The following is a 17006-nucleotide window of genomic DNA, read 5'->3' on the forward strand; positions in this document are numbered from 1 at the left end:
CCCCTAAGCCCTGTTAACAATTAAAACCTCAACTGTTCTTGGCAAAATCGATGAACTAAAAAATAATTCTCCTTTTTAAGGAGCATAGAGCATTTTATGCTTCAAAAAAAAAACATAGAGCATTTTAGACTTTTTAGCATTTGGGTCGCAAATTTTGACATGCCTCGCGTTTAGGTCTCAAGTCTGTCTAGTTTTGAGTTTGAAACAGTAAAAATAAGATGAAGGAATAGCAATAAGAAATCAAAGATACCCATCGTACAAGGTTTCAAGATTTTATAAATGATATCTACATCGTAACTCTGTAACCACTGTTCAACAACAAAATCCCAAATTTTCTAATATTCGGATTGAAAAAATTTAAAATCTATAAAAAAAAAAAAAAGTTTTTATGTGTTCTTGTTTATCTAGCTCTGCATCAGTAAAAAATTGTAACTAGGACCACAAAAACAGAATAAGCCCACCAATAAGTTCTTACATTCAAATCCTGAGCTCCTCCATTGCTACTTTCCTCCCTCTCTTGATGAGATGAAGAAGGAATCGTTGACGTCCCATTATAATTAGGATTACCACCATATAACACTTGAATTCCTTCAATATCATCATCACGAAGAACAACTTTTTTCTTCCTAGATGCAATCGTAGGATACATAATTGATTCTTCAACTGATGAATGTCCTAATCCAAGTAAATGACCAATCTCATGAACAGCAACTGATTCTAAATCAACAGCTGATCTTATATTTGATGTACTCGCATCACCATCAACAATCCAATCTTCAGCACTATCTAAATGGAATCTACCATTTGGTGGTGAAAATGCATGAGCTAACGTACCTAAAGTCCCATCAAACGGTTCTCCATCACCATGATCACCGTTAGCAAACGCTATTCTGATATTGGCAGTTGAATAAGACTCTGTTTCAACGAAACTTAACGGTGTTACTTCTGCCCAACGTTTGAAAGCATTTGCAAAGGTTAACTTGACATTATCCGGCAAGTTTTTTCCCGGTGCAAAAGCGTAAGTGAGTCTCCGGTTTCTCGGTCTCCATCTTGGTTGTCCGGGAAAAAACGTGTAATGAGCAACTGAATGGAATTTAGTAGAACCATCACCATGAACATGAGAATCAGAAGTTGTTTTACCAGAATTCATCGAACTTGCACCGTTGATTATATCAGCAACACCACACCTTGGACGTTGAATCTGTTGTAAAGTTTGATTATCAAGAATTCCTGTTTGATTTAGATTGAAATTCTTTTGATAAGTTTTGAGAGCTTTCTCAAATGAATAATCAAAATTATCAGTGAAGTTTGATATCGGTATATCCTGAATATAACCAAAATGATGAAAATATTGTTTTAGTTTAGCTAATCCATTTCTTTCTTCACCTATTTGACACCCAGTAAAGTTCTTGAAGTAATCCCAAGGAGAAGAAGAAGAAGAAGAAGAAGTGAAATTTGGAAGATGATTTAATACATGGTCTTGAAATTTAAAACCAGTGCTTGGATTTGCTGAAAGAGATAGTAGCAGTACAAACAGAAGAATACAAGTTCTCATAGTCTCTGATCGCAGAGTTTATCTTCTTCTTTCTCTGTTTTCTGAAATGAAAAGTTGATTGAGAATTCAGAGAGGTTTTTGGGTGGTGTTTATAAATTTGTCTTAAGTATATACTTGGAATTTGAAAGAGTTCTTTGTTATTGACTTTTAGTAAAAGGGCCGGAGATTATTTGTTTCTAAGAAGAAAGACTATGCTTTAGAGTGCGATGTGGGGGGATGACTCGAGGGTTTCTGTTTCTTTCTTCTTTGTTGTTGAAAAGTAGTAACTTTTGGTTATATGTTTTGTTTAATAAAGCCACTACAACAAACGTGGTAAGAACCTAAGGATTGGATTCTTCGATTGCATTAAGATTTCTCTTTTAAGAACGGTCCTGAGTAATTCCCAATGATCTGGAAGGATTGAAAAAAGTGAGTTTGGGTCAATTATATGGTCGCAATAGCGTGTTTTGTCAACCTACTAAACCTATGGTTGTTATAAACTTATACGTCTCCTTTCGGCCTTTCTTTTTTGCGTCTATAATTCAAAACCAAACCATAATGGTATTCCATACACGTATTATGATTTTTCAACAATTCTTTTTCTTGAAGCACGCAGCGAAAAATCTTGTTGAACCGCCAAAAGAAACTTTTCAAAACTGCCATTCAAATAAGATGTTTTTTCGATGGGTGTCATGATTTTCGTGTGGCAGGACGCTTACCATATGGGTTTTGTAAAAGTTCAATTTTTAGTGCTTGCAAGCTGATTTCGCTTTTGATTCGGTAGAGATGTTAGTAAAAAAGAAGTGTTTGTTGAAAAGTTTATTAGGAATACAGATCCAGTCTTTCGCACTTGGGGGTAGGATTTGTGAAACCTGTTTAGACATTTATAGTGTGCATATATATGGATACCCCATGGTGCAAGTCCATCCAAACTTTGCAAGAGGCGTATCTATTTAGAGTAAGTCTTATTGTGGAATCCAACCTATTCCAAGTGTGGGGAAACCATAGAATATCAAATCTAGTGGCTTTCAGGTTGGGGTTTTCCACAAAAAAATTCAAGGAAGGTTCTATGGTTTGGTGGAAGGGTTCGTGGAATCCATCTAAACGCCAATAAGAATAGCGCTAAACGCAAATAATATTGGCGCTAAAAAAACACCATTAAGAATTGCGTTTTTTTTTATCCGTAGATTTAAAATGAGTTGTTGAAATCTAACGGCTGAAAAAAAAAGTTTCATTCTTAATTGCGTTTTTTTAGCTCTATTCTTAATTGCGTTTTTTTAGCTCCATTAAGAATAGCGTTTCTACTATTCCACCATTACACTTGCGCTTCCATCCACAGTTCCAAGTGCTGAGATGGCGTGGAAGATGAAAGATGGAAGGATTCCACTGTAAGATTTGCTCTTAGACATGTACTTGATTCCACATTTCTTGAGACAAATCTGCATCCCCATTAGAAAATGTTTCCTAGGACTGGTCAAAATAAGACTAAGAAGATGTCTTAAAAGGTCAAAATGGAGGTTTATCTGGTTACCTAACAGCCATCGGTTATTTATTTTGTTAAAAATGTTGTTGGGTTATAAAATATTTGTGATGGCATAAGACTACTGAGATGGGGAGGAATATGAATATTTAAAGTAGATGGGGAATGCGACATGATGACTTCATTCACGACCTAAGTTCTTTTAACCTGAAAACAACCCTCCCGACTTGGTCCAGAAGAAAACCAATCATACGACTTCGTCCAACTTTGAACGTAACGTTACGGAAATTTGAATATTAAGTTGAGGGAGAAGGAAAGTTCTTTTGAGAATGTGACCTGGGAATTAAAGACGTGTGGGCATAACATCGCCAATTAACTCTAGGCGAATTTTTTTTCTGGTGTACTTAGTTCTATATACAAACCAGCTGAACAAGTTTTTGACTTTGTTGTGGCAGCTATGGGGCGCCCTATGGCGCCACCAACTCCGGTACCATATGCCGCAAAAATTCCCTGCACTCTCCAAGACAAGAAAAAAATAAGGTAATTTTCTACCTGGCATTTTTAGGGGCGACCCTCAAAGAATTAGGGACGACACAAAAAGACAAAAAAAGGTCATCCAAACGTAAAAGTAGCCATCCCTTATCTTCCGTTTTTTTTAATGGCCAAACTACCCTTTACAATTGGTAGATAACTCCACAATCGGGAGTCAATTTAGTTTATATAACTTCCGAATATAAAGTATCCCCAAAATAAAATCCCCTATCTTTTGAATTTTGATTATCCTATAACCGGTAGTAAATTTTTTTATCTTGACTCCCGATTAAAGTACACCTTTGGCTAAAATGCTACCATAATCGGTAGTGAATTTAGTTGATTTATCTCCCGAATATACAGTAGCCCTAAAATAAGATTTTGCAAAAACTCTCAATTTTTTGAATTTTGGTTGAGCCTATAATTGGTAGTAAATGAAGTTATCCTGACCTCCGATTATACAATAGATTTCTTTACCGAAATCCTACCATAATCGGCAGTCAAGATAGTTCATATAACTACCGAATATAGAGTTGCCCCAAAATGTGATTTTGTAGAAATCTTCAATTTTTTGAATTTTGGTTGATCCTATAATCGGTAGAAAATGAAGTTATTCTGACTTCCGATTATATAGTGACTCTCTTTGCAAATATCCTACCATAATCGGCAGTCAAGGCAGTCCACATAACTACCGAATATAAAGTTGCCCCAAAATGTGATTTTGCAAAAATCCTCAATTTTTTGAATTTTGGTTGAGCCTATAATCGGTAGTAGATGAGGTAAAATCCTGACTTCCGATTGTACATGGCTCTCTTTGCAAATATTCAACCATATTCGGTAGTCAAAATAGCTTATATAACTACCGAATACAGAGTAGCCCCAACATGAGATTTTACAAAAATCTCTTTTTTTTGAATTTTGGTTGAGCCTATAATCGGTAGTAAATGAATTTATCGTTAACTTCCGATTAATAGTAGCCCCAAATGCGCATTTAGCACAAATTTGTATCAATCGGTAGTATCTTTGTGTTAATTAATTACCGATTCAATATTAACAATCGGACACAAAATAATTTCCGATTACGGAAGGGCATTAACGTATTCTTCTATCTTTTGGACATCCCTTAACCTTGGCTATGGGTTGGGAATAAAAAAGTCGTCCCTAATTCTTTCGGGGTCGCCCCTAAAAATGCCAGGATTTTCTACACTCACCAAAAAAATTCTCCCACTCTTATTGCCCCATAACAGTAATTGTTTGTATGCTTCATAAGAAAAAAAAAAAAAAAATGCTGCTTGGAGACTAAACAATAGATTGTGTGCACCTATGCTTGTCTGTGCATCATGCGTTGGGTTACTTGAGTGCTGGGAATGCTTATGTGTGCTTCATCCTTTGTTCATTAGTCACAAATCTTCTCCGTTTCATTGCATATATAAGATTTACAAGTAGTCCCACATTGGACCAGGGGATTCCGAGGATCTTCCACATATAAGATTAGGATGGCAATACAAACCGCCAACCGCTGATGGTTTGGACGCCCACCTAATAGTCCTACATGGGCTATCAGCCAAGCAAACAAAAGCAGAAAATTTGCTGTCACCAAATTGGAACTCGGGCCTCTCCTTCCATCCACTGGTTGGTTTTTGCAAAAATTCTGCCTGGATCCATCCTAAATTTTGTTCAGTCCCTTTTTACGTTAAGATATTTGTGATGGCGCACAAGACTGAAATAATACCATACCAGACTATCAGAGAATTTAAAAAAGACATCAGTAGTACTATTTATGATGGCGCACAAGACTGAAATAATACCATACCAGACTATCAGAGAATTTAAAAAAGATATCAGTAGTACCGTGTAGATCATCAGTTGCCGGCCTTACGATTTCCAGGCAACTGATGGTCGCTTTGTGAACTAGCTCTCTGAAAACCGATGATATTATTTGTGACTATAGGCCCTCCTAGAACGGCAGGAAGTCAGCAATTAATATAGGTGGCTGCAGATCTTTGAAATATAGGAAGCTTACAGGTTGAAAAATGTTAAGTTGATTAGACCACAGAATGTTGCAAAACAGTCATCCTGCAGGTAGCTCGCACAAATTAGGTTTGGCTGCACCTATGCTGCAGCAATATAGGTGGCTGCAGATCTTATGTGTGCTTCATCCTTCGTTCATCAGTAAACAAAAGGATTTGCATTAGACCTAATCTTAATATTAACAAATAGTCCCACATTGGACCAAGAGATTCCAAGGATCTTCAGTATATGCAATTAGGATTGTCTTACACATCGCCAATTAGTGATGGTTTGGATGCCCACCTAATAGTCCTACATGGGCTATCTGCCAAACAAACCAAAGAGAAAAATTTGCTGCCACCAAATGAACTCCTCGGGCCTCTCCCTCCATGACTGGTTTGTTTTTGTTCCATTTTTAAACCAAATCGGAACTCCGGCCTATCCATCAAATACCATTTGTTTTTTTTGCAAAATTTTGCCTCTTTCTGGTTAGTACTACATAAAAACCAGCTGAACTAGGAAGTTGGAGTTTTTTTCCCAGGAGATGGGACTTGATATGAAGTTGGCAAACATGATAACATGCTATATATTGCTAGGTCCATCAGCTATATCCTCCTCCATGAATCAGTGTCTCTTCTCCATGTCTCCTCTGCAGCTCACTTGTGAAGGATCAAATGACTGATTTTGTTGTGTGAATGTTCCCCAGTACATAATGAAACATTCTCATTATATATTCAGGAAATTGAAGTTAATAAACAGAAACAAAGGAAGGAACTTCTAATGCATCTAGATGTAAATATGCAATGAAATTCTTTCAAAAGTCTACCCCCAGCATCCATTCAATAATAACAAGAACAGATTATTATGCAGGAAATATAAACATGGCTACAGAAAAGCAAACGAAATGGTGATTAAAGTTGCTTGAGCTGAAGGGATGATAAAGTACTTGGTTCAGTTGTTTTAAAGATATTTACAGAACTAATATAGTTTGCAATATCTTTACGTTAATATCAATCGCAAGAGCTCCCCTGAGTACTTGAATGATTTTTCAGTTTCCTCCAAACAGTGATTTTTCTCTTCTCTAGACCAGCTCTGCGAGAAAATGATATCATGTCAAAATATCAAAGAATTTTAGAAGATATCAATAGTACCTTGTAGACTTTCAATAATGAACACACGGATCAGGAAGAGATTAATGGGAGAATAGGAAAGCTCAATTCTGAAACTTACTTCAGCAACTATGTTGAGTTTATCTCTCACATTCTGCAGCAGTTGTTTAAGGTCACCGTCCCATTTATAGAATTCCAGCTCCCTCTTTTCCAGTATCATCTCAGCCACCTGAAAAGGAGACACAACAAAAGTTATGTAAAGTCTAACTACAACATGTTCAGATAGTTAAGGAAATAAGTTGTGATAATAATGTATCATGTACTAAAATTTAGACTCTCCCAAGTAATAAGCAGTTCAGGAGAGTACATGATTAGTACCATAGTTAACGATTCCAACCTGAAAAATAATGTTAATTACCTTTTTACCAATCATCCGACCCCCTGCAGTGTGAGCAAAGTATACATTGTAGAAATGACAGAGGAAGGCTTGAGGATCCTTCACCGACAAGTCTTCAAGGTACTGAGAATAAGATAGTCCAGAATTAGAGGGTTCTGGAATAGCATGGCCTCTCTCTTTAAACCACTCCAGATCTTTAGCCAATGCTCCTGCCCTTTCCAACCCTGTATTTCTGAACTCAGCATCTGCAACCAGACATTATCAAGATCAGATCGACAGGTAAACCAACTAAATCGGAACAAGTTGCAAATCTGCACAATATCAGCCCTCATAGGAGACTTGAAAGCACACATGAAGAACATACAATCTTACACATCCAAAGTTTTAAAACTGTACTTTTGCGGACTCGTGGTTAGTTATACCTCAAAAACCTGCTGTGAATCTGTAACAGTCAGATATATTCAAAATACCATATTCTGCAATAGCTATTACATCAATTCCACTACTTACTGGTAAACCTTAATGACACGGTATTTTTCACAACTCACTATATGACCAAAATTTCTTACATTGAAAGTGGGATCTCCCTGCAATCGTCTTAAAACAATCTAGGACACACATAGGTTACCTTATTCATCAGTATATAATGATCCACATTAGAGTAAGAAATCCAGCAAGCGTTATGACATATGAGTTCCATCGTGCAGGAGCAAGAGTGATCAAACCAGACGGAAAAAAAGAAGAAGATGTGTGGCGTATCTACTTTACAAATGCTTTACCCAATTAGGTTCTAGCTGATTTTAATTGTTTCCACAACTGTTGTTAGTATCCTTTACTGGTTATGATACCAATTTAAGCGATAGGGAAATTTTATCTTTAGAGAAGGCCTTTTAGTCCTCGCACAATTGAATGAACTTTTTTTCCTCATGAAACACCATATGTGCTATCCACTACACGAAAATAAGCTGTTCTCAAAAATACATCCAAAAGGCACAAAATCTAGAAGTCTTAAGAAGACAAAACTTCCTTCGTAAATAAGGTTCAAGTAGGCTAAGTTGACTAGCTATTGTTAGTACTCCCTGTCGTTCGATATCATTAATAACTAAGGAAGAATAACTGAACAAAGTTCAGCGAAATTAGAAGAAATTAGATGAAGAAATGAACTTATACTATGTATAAGTCAATACACCGGATGTTCCAAGACGCAAATATAACTGATGCAGAAAATAAAATGAAGACTCAAAGGAAAACTCCGTGTGAATGGTAACATGTTATACAAATAATCCTGCACATTGTACAATTCAAACCCCACCACATAAAGAAGATCAGCTAAACATGTGGCACGCTGACACAGCTCATAAATGTACAAACATCCCAGTAATCTATTAGGTTTCCTAGAAAGTTCAGGTTAATTAGGAACATAATGTATAGGTCTTTCTGTATCTCACATGAGTGAACACCATTACCTTGTTTAGGAGTGTTTTAGGTCCTCAACATTAACTACTTACATTCTACTGTGCTTGGTGGAAAATCTAGACGATTCCAATGAGAAAAACGCCTTAACTTACCGGAGTTATGCTAATATTTGATGCTAATTTGCATCTGGCAAAAACAAGGACCAACAGAGCAGTGAACCTTAGCAGTCCTCCACATGACCGACATTATTTTATGCTCGTTCGTCTTATATTTTAAAGGTGCAAGGCAGACTACAATTGAATATACCCATCAATAGAAGGTTCCCATCTCCCCAATGGTTGTGCTTGAGATTCTTTCTCACCTTCTTTAGCTTGATCTTTTGTATGTAATTTCATTGCTACAAATCTCATTTCCTCCACAAACCCTTTCCCTTCACCAGGATACCTCTTTTTCTGTTTCTCAGCAGCAGTAGTTGCTGTAATTACAGATGTTCTCAAAATACGGCCTTTTTTTTTTAATGTACACAAGAGCAGCTACTAATTAACCAATTGCAAATACCAAAAAAACAGTGTTTGTCACACAGGAGGCATGCTGCTTTGGATAACCACAAAAACCAAATTCAATCACAATTACAATATATCACAACTATTAAATTTCAAACAAATTGTTTTATAATCACAGAACCTCAATAATTCTTTGCAAAATCTATAGAAAACCTCATCCTTTATAAACAATAAACAATCCCTAAATTTTAATAAACACAAATTAACAACAGATAGCAGTAAAAAAAAGATTAACAAACTTACATGAAGGAACAGCAGCTTTATCAACAATACTCTCAAGAGTATCATAAACACACTTGCTATCAACCAGAAATTGAATATACCCATCAATAGAAGGTTCCCATCTCCCCAATGGTTGTGCTTGAGATTCTTTCTCACCTTCTTTAGCTTGATCTTTTGTATGTAATTTCATTGCTACAAATCTCATTTCCTCCACAAACCCTTTCCCTTCACCAGGATACCTCTTTTTCTGTTTCTCAGCAGCAGTAGTTGCTGTAATTACAGATGTTCTCAAACCCCCTTCTCCTCTCCTCTGAACAAGACAAAAATTCCTATGCCCCCATAACTTGTTTTGGAAAGCTGGGTTTCTCAAATACAGAGAAATTGAATTGGATTGAATTTGATGAATCATTCTTGGTGTTTTGATGATTGTATTGTTGGTTGAATAGAGATTTGATTGTGATAATGGTGTTGTAATAGCCATGATTATACAAGAAATTCAACAGAGATTCTAGAGAGATTAGAGTAAAATTGAGACACAGAGAAGAACAAGTTATGGTGTTCAGGGTTCAGAGGTAGGAATGGGTTGCCTTCACTCTGCTTCTTTTCTTTCTATCTTCTTCTGAAGTAGGGATTATTTCCAAGGAAGACTCTTGTGCTTGAGATTATATTTGGTGTGAATCTATTTTTTTCCAGCTTCCTTTACAGCGTCTACGTGGGTTTGTTTCACTGGCTAAAAACAAATCGGGCCTACCAGGAATGGATTTTCAGACAATCGTGTGGTGTTGGCTAAGTGATGCATCGTTTTTGTGGTGGTGTACTTGTTCACTGTTGAGCCGATTGTCTGACGTATAAGAATTGTTTACACTCTTTGTCCATGACTCTAATTTTATTTTATACTGTATCATTTTTTATAAGCCATCCACATTTAATTTGTCTGTTTTTTCTTTTTTTTGGCTGGCCTCAAGTAACCTGCCGCAGTGGTCATTGATGTATTCTTCATCCATGGTGCCGGAGAGACGGCGTTGTTGACGGCGAGACATTTGGAATCACCGGGCTTTGGGCATCTGCTGCACTCAAAATGGCTACTTCTTTTTATGGAAAGTGCGAAAGTTCTGGATGTAGATACCGAGAAAACGAGGGAATCGAGCAGTCTCTTTTGTGTAATTTTTGGGTGGGCCCCACACCAGTTATTCCCCTAGTGTTGTGTGAATATTTACCCAAGATGGGTTTCCTGTAGAACCACACACTTATCTGAGCAAAGGCACATGTCTACGTGCTTGCCACGTTGTCTAAAGACTTCGATTCGGATGCCCGAACGTTTGAGGATTAACGGTTTAGTAGTGGGTTACTTTCTCATCGAAGGCTAGGAATTAACAGTGGGTTCTTTTTTTTTTTTTTTTTTTTTTTTTTCTTGGAACAAAGAGTACTACGGTATTTAACACCCAAGAGAAGGTGAAAACTAGTAGGTGTTCCGGCGGCAACCCAATTGTGGTTAGTGCAAACGATATAAATCACTAGCTTCTAGATTTTCAAATTAGTAAATTAAATATTTCAAAATAATCACTAGGTTTTAATATATTCCAACTTACAAAAAAAAAAAAAAAGGCAAGGACAATATAATATTTCAACATTCTATTCCTTTTACTTGGTGCGAATTAGAAATATAAATTATCGGGGCGCTGACAGACACTTGGTATTAGAGCTGGCAAACGGGCGGGTCGGGACTGACTTGTTACGGGTTACACGGGTTTGGGTTAACACGGACCAAAACCTGCGGGTTGATATTCTTCACGGGTGGTCATTTCTTCAACCCGCGCCCGTAGCGGGTAAAGCTTGCGGGTTCACGGGTTAGCTGATTTCTGCTTAGTCAACGGACGAATTGACAGAGTTTCCTCTGATTTCTGGATTATTTCCGACCACATTCAGGCCATCAAAAACTCCTTCTCTGCAACCTAACATTCATCTAATTCATTTGACATTTCCATTCAATTCAATCAACAGATTACGGATTCAACAGTCAGTGACTCGGTGTCGCACCGAAATTTAAAAACTTAATGAAAGGATCAAGAAAATTGCAGAACTTAACAATAATTTGACACTAGTTTTGCATCATGAGAGGAACACAGACTCACAGAGTCACAGATACACAGTATACTAATCATTGTAGTTTAGTACTCATCAGTTCATGATATCTTCAAAAAAGAAAAAAAACCAATAAGGGAAAATAACTTGGACAAGAAAAGAAAACAAAATCCATCAGATTGTTACTACTGTCTACTATCATGGTTCATGGACTAACATCAACAATTGACTTGCAAAATGACTCAATCGTCAACTTTGGTTATTGAGCAGTGAAAGTTTGAAACATAACCAATCTAGAGAAATTATCAGACATGACATGAATTACATAAACACAGTACACAGAAGAACTAAAGAAGATAGGATTAGAAGATTACTTGTCCTCAACTCTGAATCTTCCACAACAAGATGAAGAATTAGCAGAGATTATTAACAAAACCCCAATTCCAGAATCTGAAAAAACTCAAACTAATCGAATCACTATCTGCAGAAGTTAAGATGGAGAAGAAGACTCGTTTTTTTGAAGATTAAAATCAATTAGAAATCACACTTACCCAGGAGTTCGATGATTGTGAAGATTCAAGTCAAGTCTTTCAAGATCGATTTCAACATTCAACTAATCAGTGAACTGCGGATCTGCAGCTGCCGCTGCAGACGGAGAAGAAGAAAGAAGTAGAAAGCAGAGAAGATAACTAAGCTAGGGTTTTTTATGTTTTATACCCAGACACGTATACAAATTGAGAGGGACACGCGGCATAAATGGAACTGCGGGTATACGGGTTATATGCGCGGATTTACGGGACGGGTCGGGTTTATCCGTTCTCACACAAGCCGGTATTTCTCCAACCCTAACCCGGCTTGTTAAGACAACCAGCCAAGCCGGGTGCGGATTTTCACGGGCCAGGTCGGATTTATCCGCGGGTTTTGGCTGGTTTGCCAGCTCTACTTGGTATAGTGTAAATTAGAAGTGTAAATCACTTTAGACTCCCGTAGAAAACGCTTTCCAGAAGCATACGACACTTTACTTGTCATACAGTAAAGACTTTTGAGCTTTGAGCTCTATTGAAGTAAAACTTGAATAAAATGAGGGGTTTGGGAGTACTACTATTTCCACAGTGTATGTAGAATTTGTAAGCAAAAACTTGTTAGTATTGATGGGACTACGGACCAGAAAAATATTAATATTCTCACCGTTCCTATTATATAGGCGGAATATTGAATTTTTTAGTCCCATAAAATATGGGGAATTTTAATTCCAAGATGCTTTTTGACATGCATATCCTTATTTATGTTGTATGGGAAATTGTATTGAGAATAAGACAAAGGGTAAAACAGGAAAAACATGGAAGTTTTTAAAAGACCACATTATTTCTTAATCTAAGAGATTTAATCTTCTCCACCTATATATTAGAGACTAAATTAAGCTTTCTCAGAACTCAATCAAAGCATACTCGTTTCTCCCAACCAACGACAGAATCTATTCAAATTTTTTTCTCGATCTTTTTATGAATCAGGTTTTATCTATTACTCCCTCCGTCCTAATTTAGATGCTAAAATTGGGGATTTTTTTTGTCCTAGAATACTTGTTATACTTCATATTTTTCCACCTTTTATCTCGATTTGCCCCTAACTTGGAATCAAAGCATAACATGGAGAATTGTGTATTTCAATTTTCAAGACACTTTTAAATACTTTTCTCTATATATTTTCTCTAATTTGAATTTTCCAACTAAACAACAAAAAACCTAGACCTCTAAAAACTGGGAACGTTAAATACTAACCTAGGGTAAATGTGAAAAAAAACTATTCTCTTTGTGTTTCTTAATCTTTGTGAAAAATACTATTTTGGCATCTAAACTAGGACAGAGGGAGTATAAATTAGAATTAATTTATATGGATTAATACTTATATAAGTGAAAAAGCGGGGGTCTAACAACCACACCCAATATTTCGCTTGGCAATATGTATGAACTAACTCCAATATACTTTCAAGAGAATCAACAAGACAGTCAGACTCATTCTTGAGAAAAGTATATCCAAGAGTTATGTCTCTATTTCTCAATTCAATATGCAATTGAACAAATAGGAATTTGCGAGCCCGATTGAATATAAGAAATAACTTAGACGGTATCAAAAACCAATATCCAAGTGTCAATCAATTTAATCAACAATCAAAGGTTGGATTCACAATTGATTGAACTTACGCACAACCTGTGATATTTCAATTATATAAACAAATATAATATGGAAAAGAAATAACACAGACACCAGAAATTTTGTTAACGAGGAAACTACAAATGCAGAAAACCCCCGGGACCTAGTCCAGATTTGAACACCACACTGTATTAAGCCGCTACAGACACTAGCCTACTCCAAGTTAACTTCGGACTGGAATGTAGTTGATCCCTAACCAATCTCACACTGAATATGAATGTGTGTGATTGTATGGGATTCAGATGAATATGATTATGCAGGGAAAGAGCAGAAGTGTAAAACGCCTGAAGTTTGCCTGGATCAGTCAGAAACAGAAGAAACTCTGTCGGAATCGGAGTACGGAGAGTTGACTCACTAATCCAGGACTGAGTCTGATGGACTTGGACCTATTATGTCTGAGCTTCACTCATGGGCTTGGAAATGATATCGAACTCTTGGGAGTTGGTCGATATTTAGAAGTGAGGATATAAAAATCTTATTCACAGGCAACTTGGGGGATCTTATCTCTTATTCTACATTGTTCTAGGGTTTAGAAACATGATAGGTTTTCTCTTCCTTCTTGTTATGAACTCTATTGATATGAGTAGTTAATCTTATTATTGGTTATGGATTAATTTGATTTCACAAAGCATGCTTCTTTTATTAATAAATTAGTTTTGTCTCATAATTATCGATCCTGATTCACTATATTTATCGCCATGTATGATTTGAATAGTTGTTTAGTTGAGTGGCCAATTGATTGAACTCGTATTCACATCTAATGCTAGTTTAGGGTGTTTTATACGTAAAAGTGATGCATCTTGAATATAAGTAGCAAAAATATAGTTATTGCTTGTAGTGATATATCCTAGTAACCATATGTGAACCTTGACCTTTGTTAAATCGGATTAGTGCTTTTACACGTTCGATTGCTTTGATTGGCCTGATTTCATTGAACTTAGTGCATCTAGGGAATTAAACTTTATTAGTGCTTTTACACGTTAGGTTGTTCTCTTAGGTAGAATTCATATTCGCATCTTTTAATATGTTTGTTGATGACAAGAGGAAATTAGCGGGATATTCTTGCGATCAAGGTATTCCAGGGCCTTTGATAATGAGAGATTAAATATCAATTCTAGTTATTATGTCAAGAGCATGTTAGTGAATGAAAACGAAATCCTTAACCAATACTTTCACATAGTTAATTTGATTTGTTTTATTTGTTTCTTTTCTTTTATATTCGTCTAGTTTATTAAAAATCAGAAAACCCCCTTGTTACCTTTAGGAAACCGAAAATATATTGACAACCTAGTCCTCTCTGTGGGAACGATCCTTTCTTTCCCTTGCTATATTATATATTTTAAGTTGTGAGAAAGTAATATTATTTTTGACGCATACGACAGCGATCAAATTTTGGCGCCGCTGCCGGGGAGGCAGCGGTTGTCACTTGTTTTTGGTTTCTTATTTTCTTGTTTTTTGTTTTGTTTTATTTTTTGGTTTTTAACCTTGTTTTGAGAATCGTGTTTCAGGTACTTATTTCTCATGGATGGAGCATATTGGAACAATGGATACGGTTTCCAACAATCTCAACAACATGACAACTTCCAACAATTCCAGGGGTATAATCAAAACCAATTCATTGGTTATGACCAATATTCCATGGATCCTTATGGTTTTCCTCAACAACCTTATGGCGGGTATGTGAACAACCACAATGATGGGAGGATTCTTATGCTCGTGAACAAAAAGTCTCTGACTTTCTAGACAAAGTTTCCAACTTTTTACAAGAAGAGTTTCAAAAAGCTAAAGAGACTACAAACGAGCAACTCCAAGAACTTCGTGAAAGTATTGCTAACTTACAAAGAGGTATTGATCAATACAAAGAAGAAAGGTATGAAGAAGAACTTTGTTTTCAAAACAATAACTATTCTAATGTGCCTATGGTTTGTGATGAATATTTGATTGATGTTAATGTTGAAAAGGGCCAACCTTTGGGGTCTTTCGTTGATAATCGGGTAGCTACCTCAACTCTTGATCTTAATAATGATCATTCACCTATTAAAAAGGATGAGATTGAGATTAGCAATACTAAATTTAGCGAGAACCAATCCTATGTTAACTATGAAAGTGATGATGATTATGAAGATACATCGCTTGAACCAACTCATGGTGACATTTCCCAAAGGTGTATAGCGGAATCTTTTTGGAATCAAAATGAAGACGAAGAGGAATATGTTGACACTTGTGTAGATTACTCAAGCATTGATCTTTATAATGATCAAAAGCCTATTTAAAGGGTGGAGTTTGAGGATGATGCATTTTTGAGTCTTCTTACAAAGTTCCTTATAGAGAAATTTGGAGCCGCAAAAGAGTTTGTGCCTTACAACGTAGAGGAGTGTGTTGAAAATGAAACTGATATGACCAATATTGTGGAAGACCCAATTGAGATTGCAAAGAATTGTAATGATGATGTTTATGTCGAGAGTTTGGTTAAGGCAGAAACGGACGAAGAATGGTTGCAAGGTTTGATAGAGGACCACGATGTGCAAGAGGTAAGTAATTCACATGAATTCTTTAAGGATGAAGAGGATAGCATAACACAAGAGTTGCAAGGTTTTTCTAACCATTTTCCTATTAATCCTTCTCCTTTACCTCTTATTGTTTTAAATATATGTGCTTCAGAAACATTGTTAAGTGACTTTGTTTCTCGATTTCCGCCATTAGAAACATTTGATTCTCATACTATGAATGTTTGCAAGGAAGAAACCATAGAAGTTCCTGATTTTTATGTTCTTTATATACTTCCAATTTTAGAAAAGACTAAGTGTGGGGGAAACTTCTATCGGGCTATAGCTTCACTTTTGCTTTATTATACTAATGTTCGTGTGAAGTTACTATTTGCAAAACAGGTTACATGGAAGGATCCCCAACTTTTCAGATTAATGGTGTTTGGGGAATTCGTCGTGCAAGTCGGGATGACGACTTTAAACCAAGCGCTAAATGGGAGGCAACCTATAGGATGAGTATTTCTTGTCTTGTATTTATTTCTTGTTTTGTTTTTAGTTTTTCTCGTCCTGTTTTCCATTTATTTGTTCTGATTTCTTGTCATTATCATGTTAGAATTTCCCACCTTGACTTACTTTGGATGACTCAATTTACATTGAGGACAATGTAAAGTTTAAGTGTGGGGGAGTGGTTAAGCATTTGCATTGTAAAATTTTCAATTTTTTCAACTTTTTTGTAAAATAATGAATAAGAAAACTCCAACTTGTATTTAGTTTAGAGTCACATAGTATACATGTCGCTAAGATTACATCGAGATTCTCATAAGAGTGACTGAACTTAGAGATGACAAAGAACATGATCGGGTTTCTTACTTGTATGAGAGTTAAAATTGGATTTAACCATCCCAGTGGCAAATGATGTGAAAATTGAATTCGGTATTAGAGTAGTGGTCCCCTATAGTGGAGAT

The 17006-nt window shown here is 36.2% G+C and overlaps 2 protein-coding genes across 2 annotated transcripts; both read right to left on the reverse strand.

Annotated features, from left to right (window-relative positions):
• Positions 1 to 233: 233 nt before the first annotated feature.
• LOC113340909 (metalloendoproteinase 3-MMP-like) lies at positions 234 to 1908 on the reverse strand. The gene has a single exon (XM_026585962.1). It carries the CDS (start codon positions 1553 to 1555, stop codon positions 416 to 418), a length of 1140 nt encoding a protein of 379 aa, XP_026441747.1. The 5' UTR covers positions 1556 to 1908; the 3' UTR covers positions 234 to 415.
• A 4418-nt stretch (positions 1909 to 6326) lies between these two features.
• Positions 6327 to 9878, reverse strand: LOC113341056 (heme oxygenase 1, chloroplastic-like). Its single transcript, XM_026586092.1, has 4 exons — positions 9284 to 9878; positions 7083 to 7306; positions 6786 to 6893; positions 6327 to 6647 (listed from the first exon to the last, which is right to left on the reverse strand). The coding sequence occupies exons 1-4, from the start codon at positions 9741 to 9743 to the stop codon at positions 6555 to 6557; spliced, it is 885 nt and encodes a 294-aa protein (XP_026441877.1). The 5' UTR covers positions 9744 to 9878; the 3' UTR covers positions 6327 to 6554.
• Between the last annotated feature and the right edge of the window lie 7128 nt (positions 9879 to 17006).

The sequence above is a fragment of the Papaver somniferum genome, unplaced genomic scaffold (genome assembly GCF_003573695.1).
Source record: "Papaver somniferum cultivar HN1 unplaced genomic scaffold, ASM357369v1 unplaced-scaffold_24, whole genome shotgun sequence".
NCBI lineage: Eukaryota > Viridiplantae > Streptophyta > Magnoliopsida > Ranunculales > Papaveraceae > Papaver > Papaver somniferum.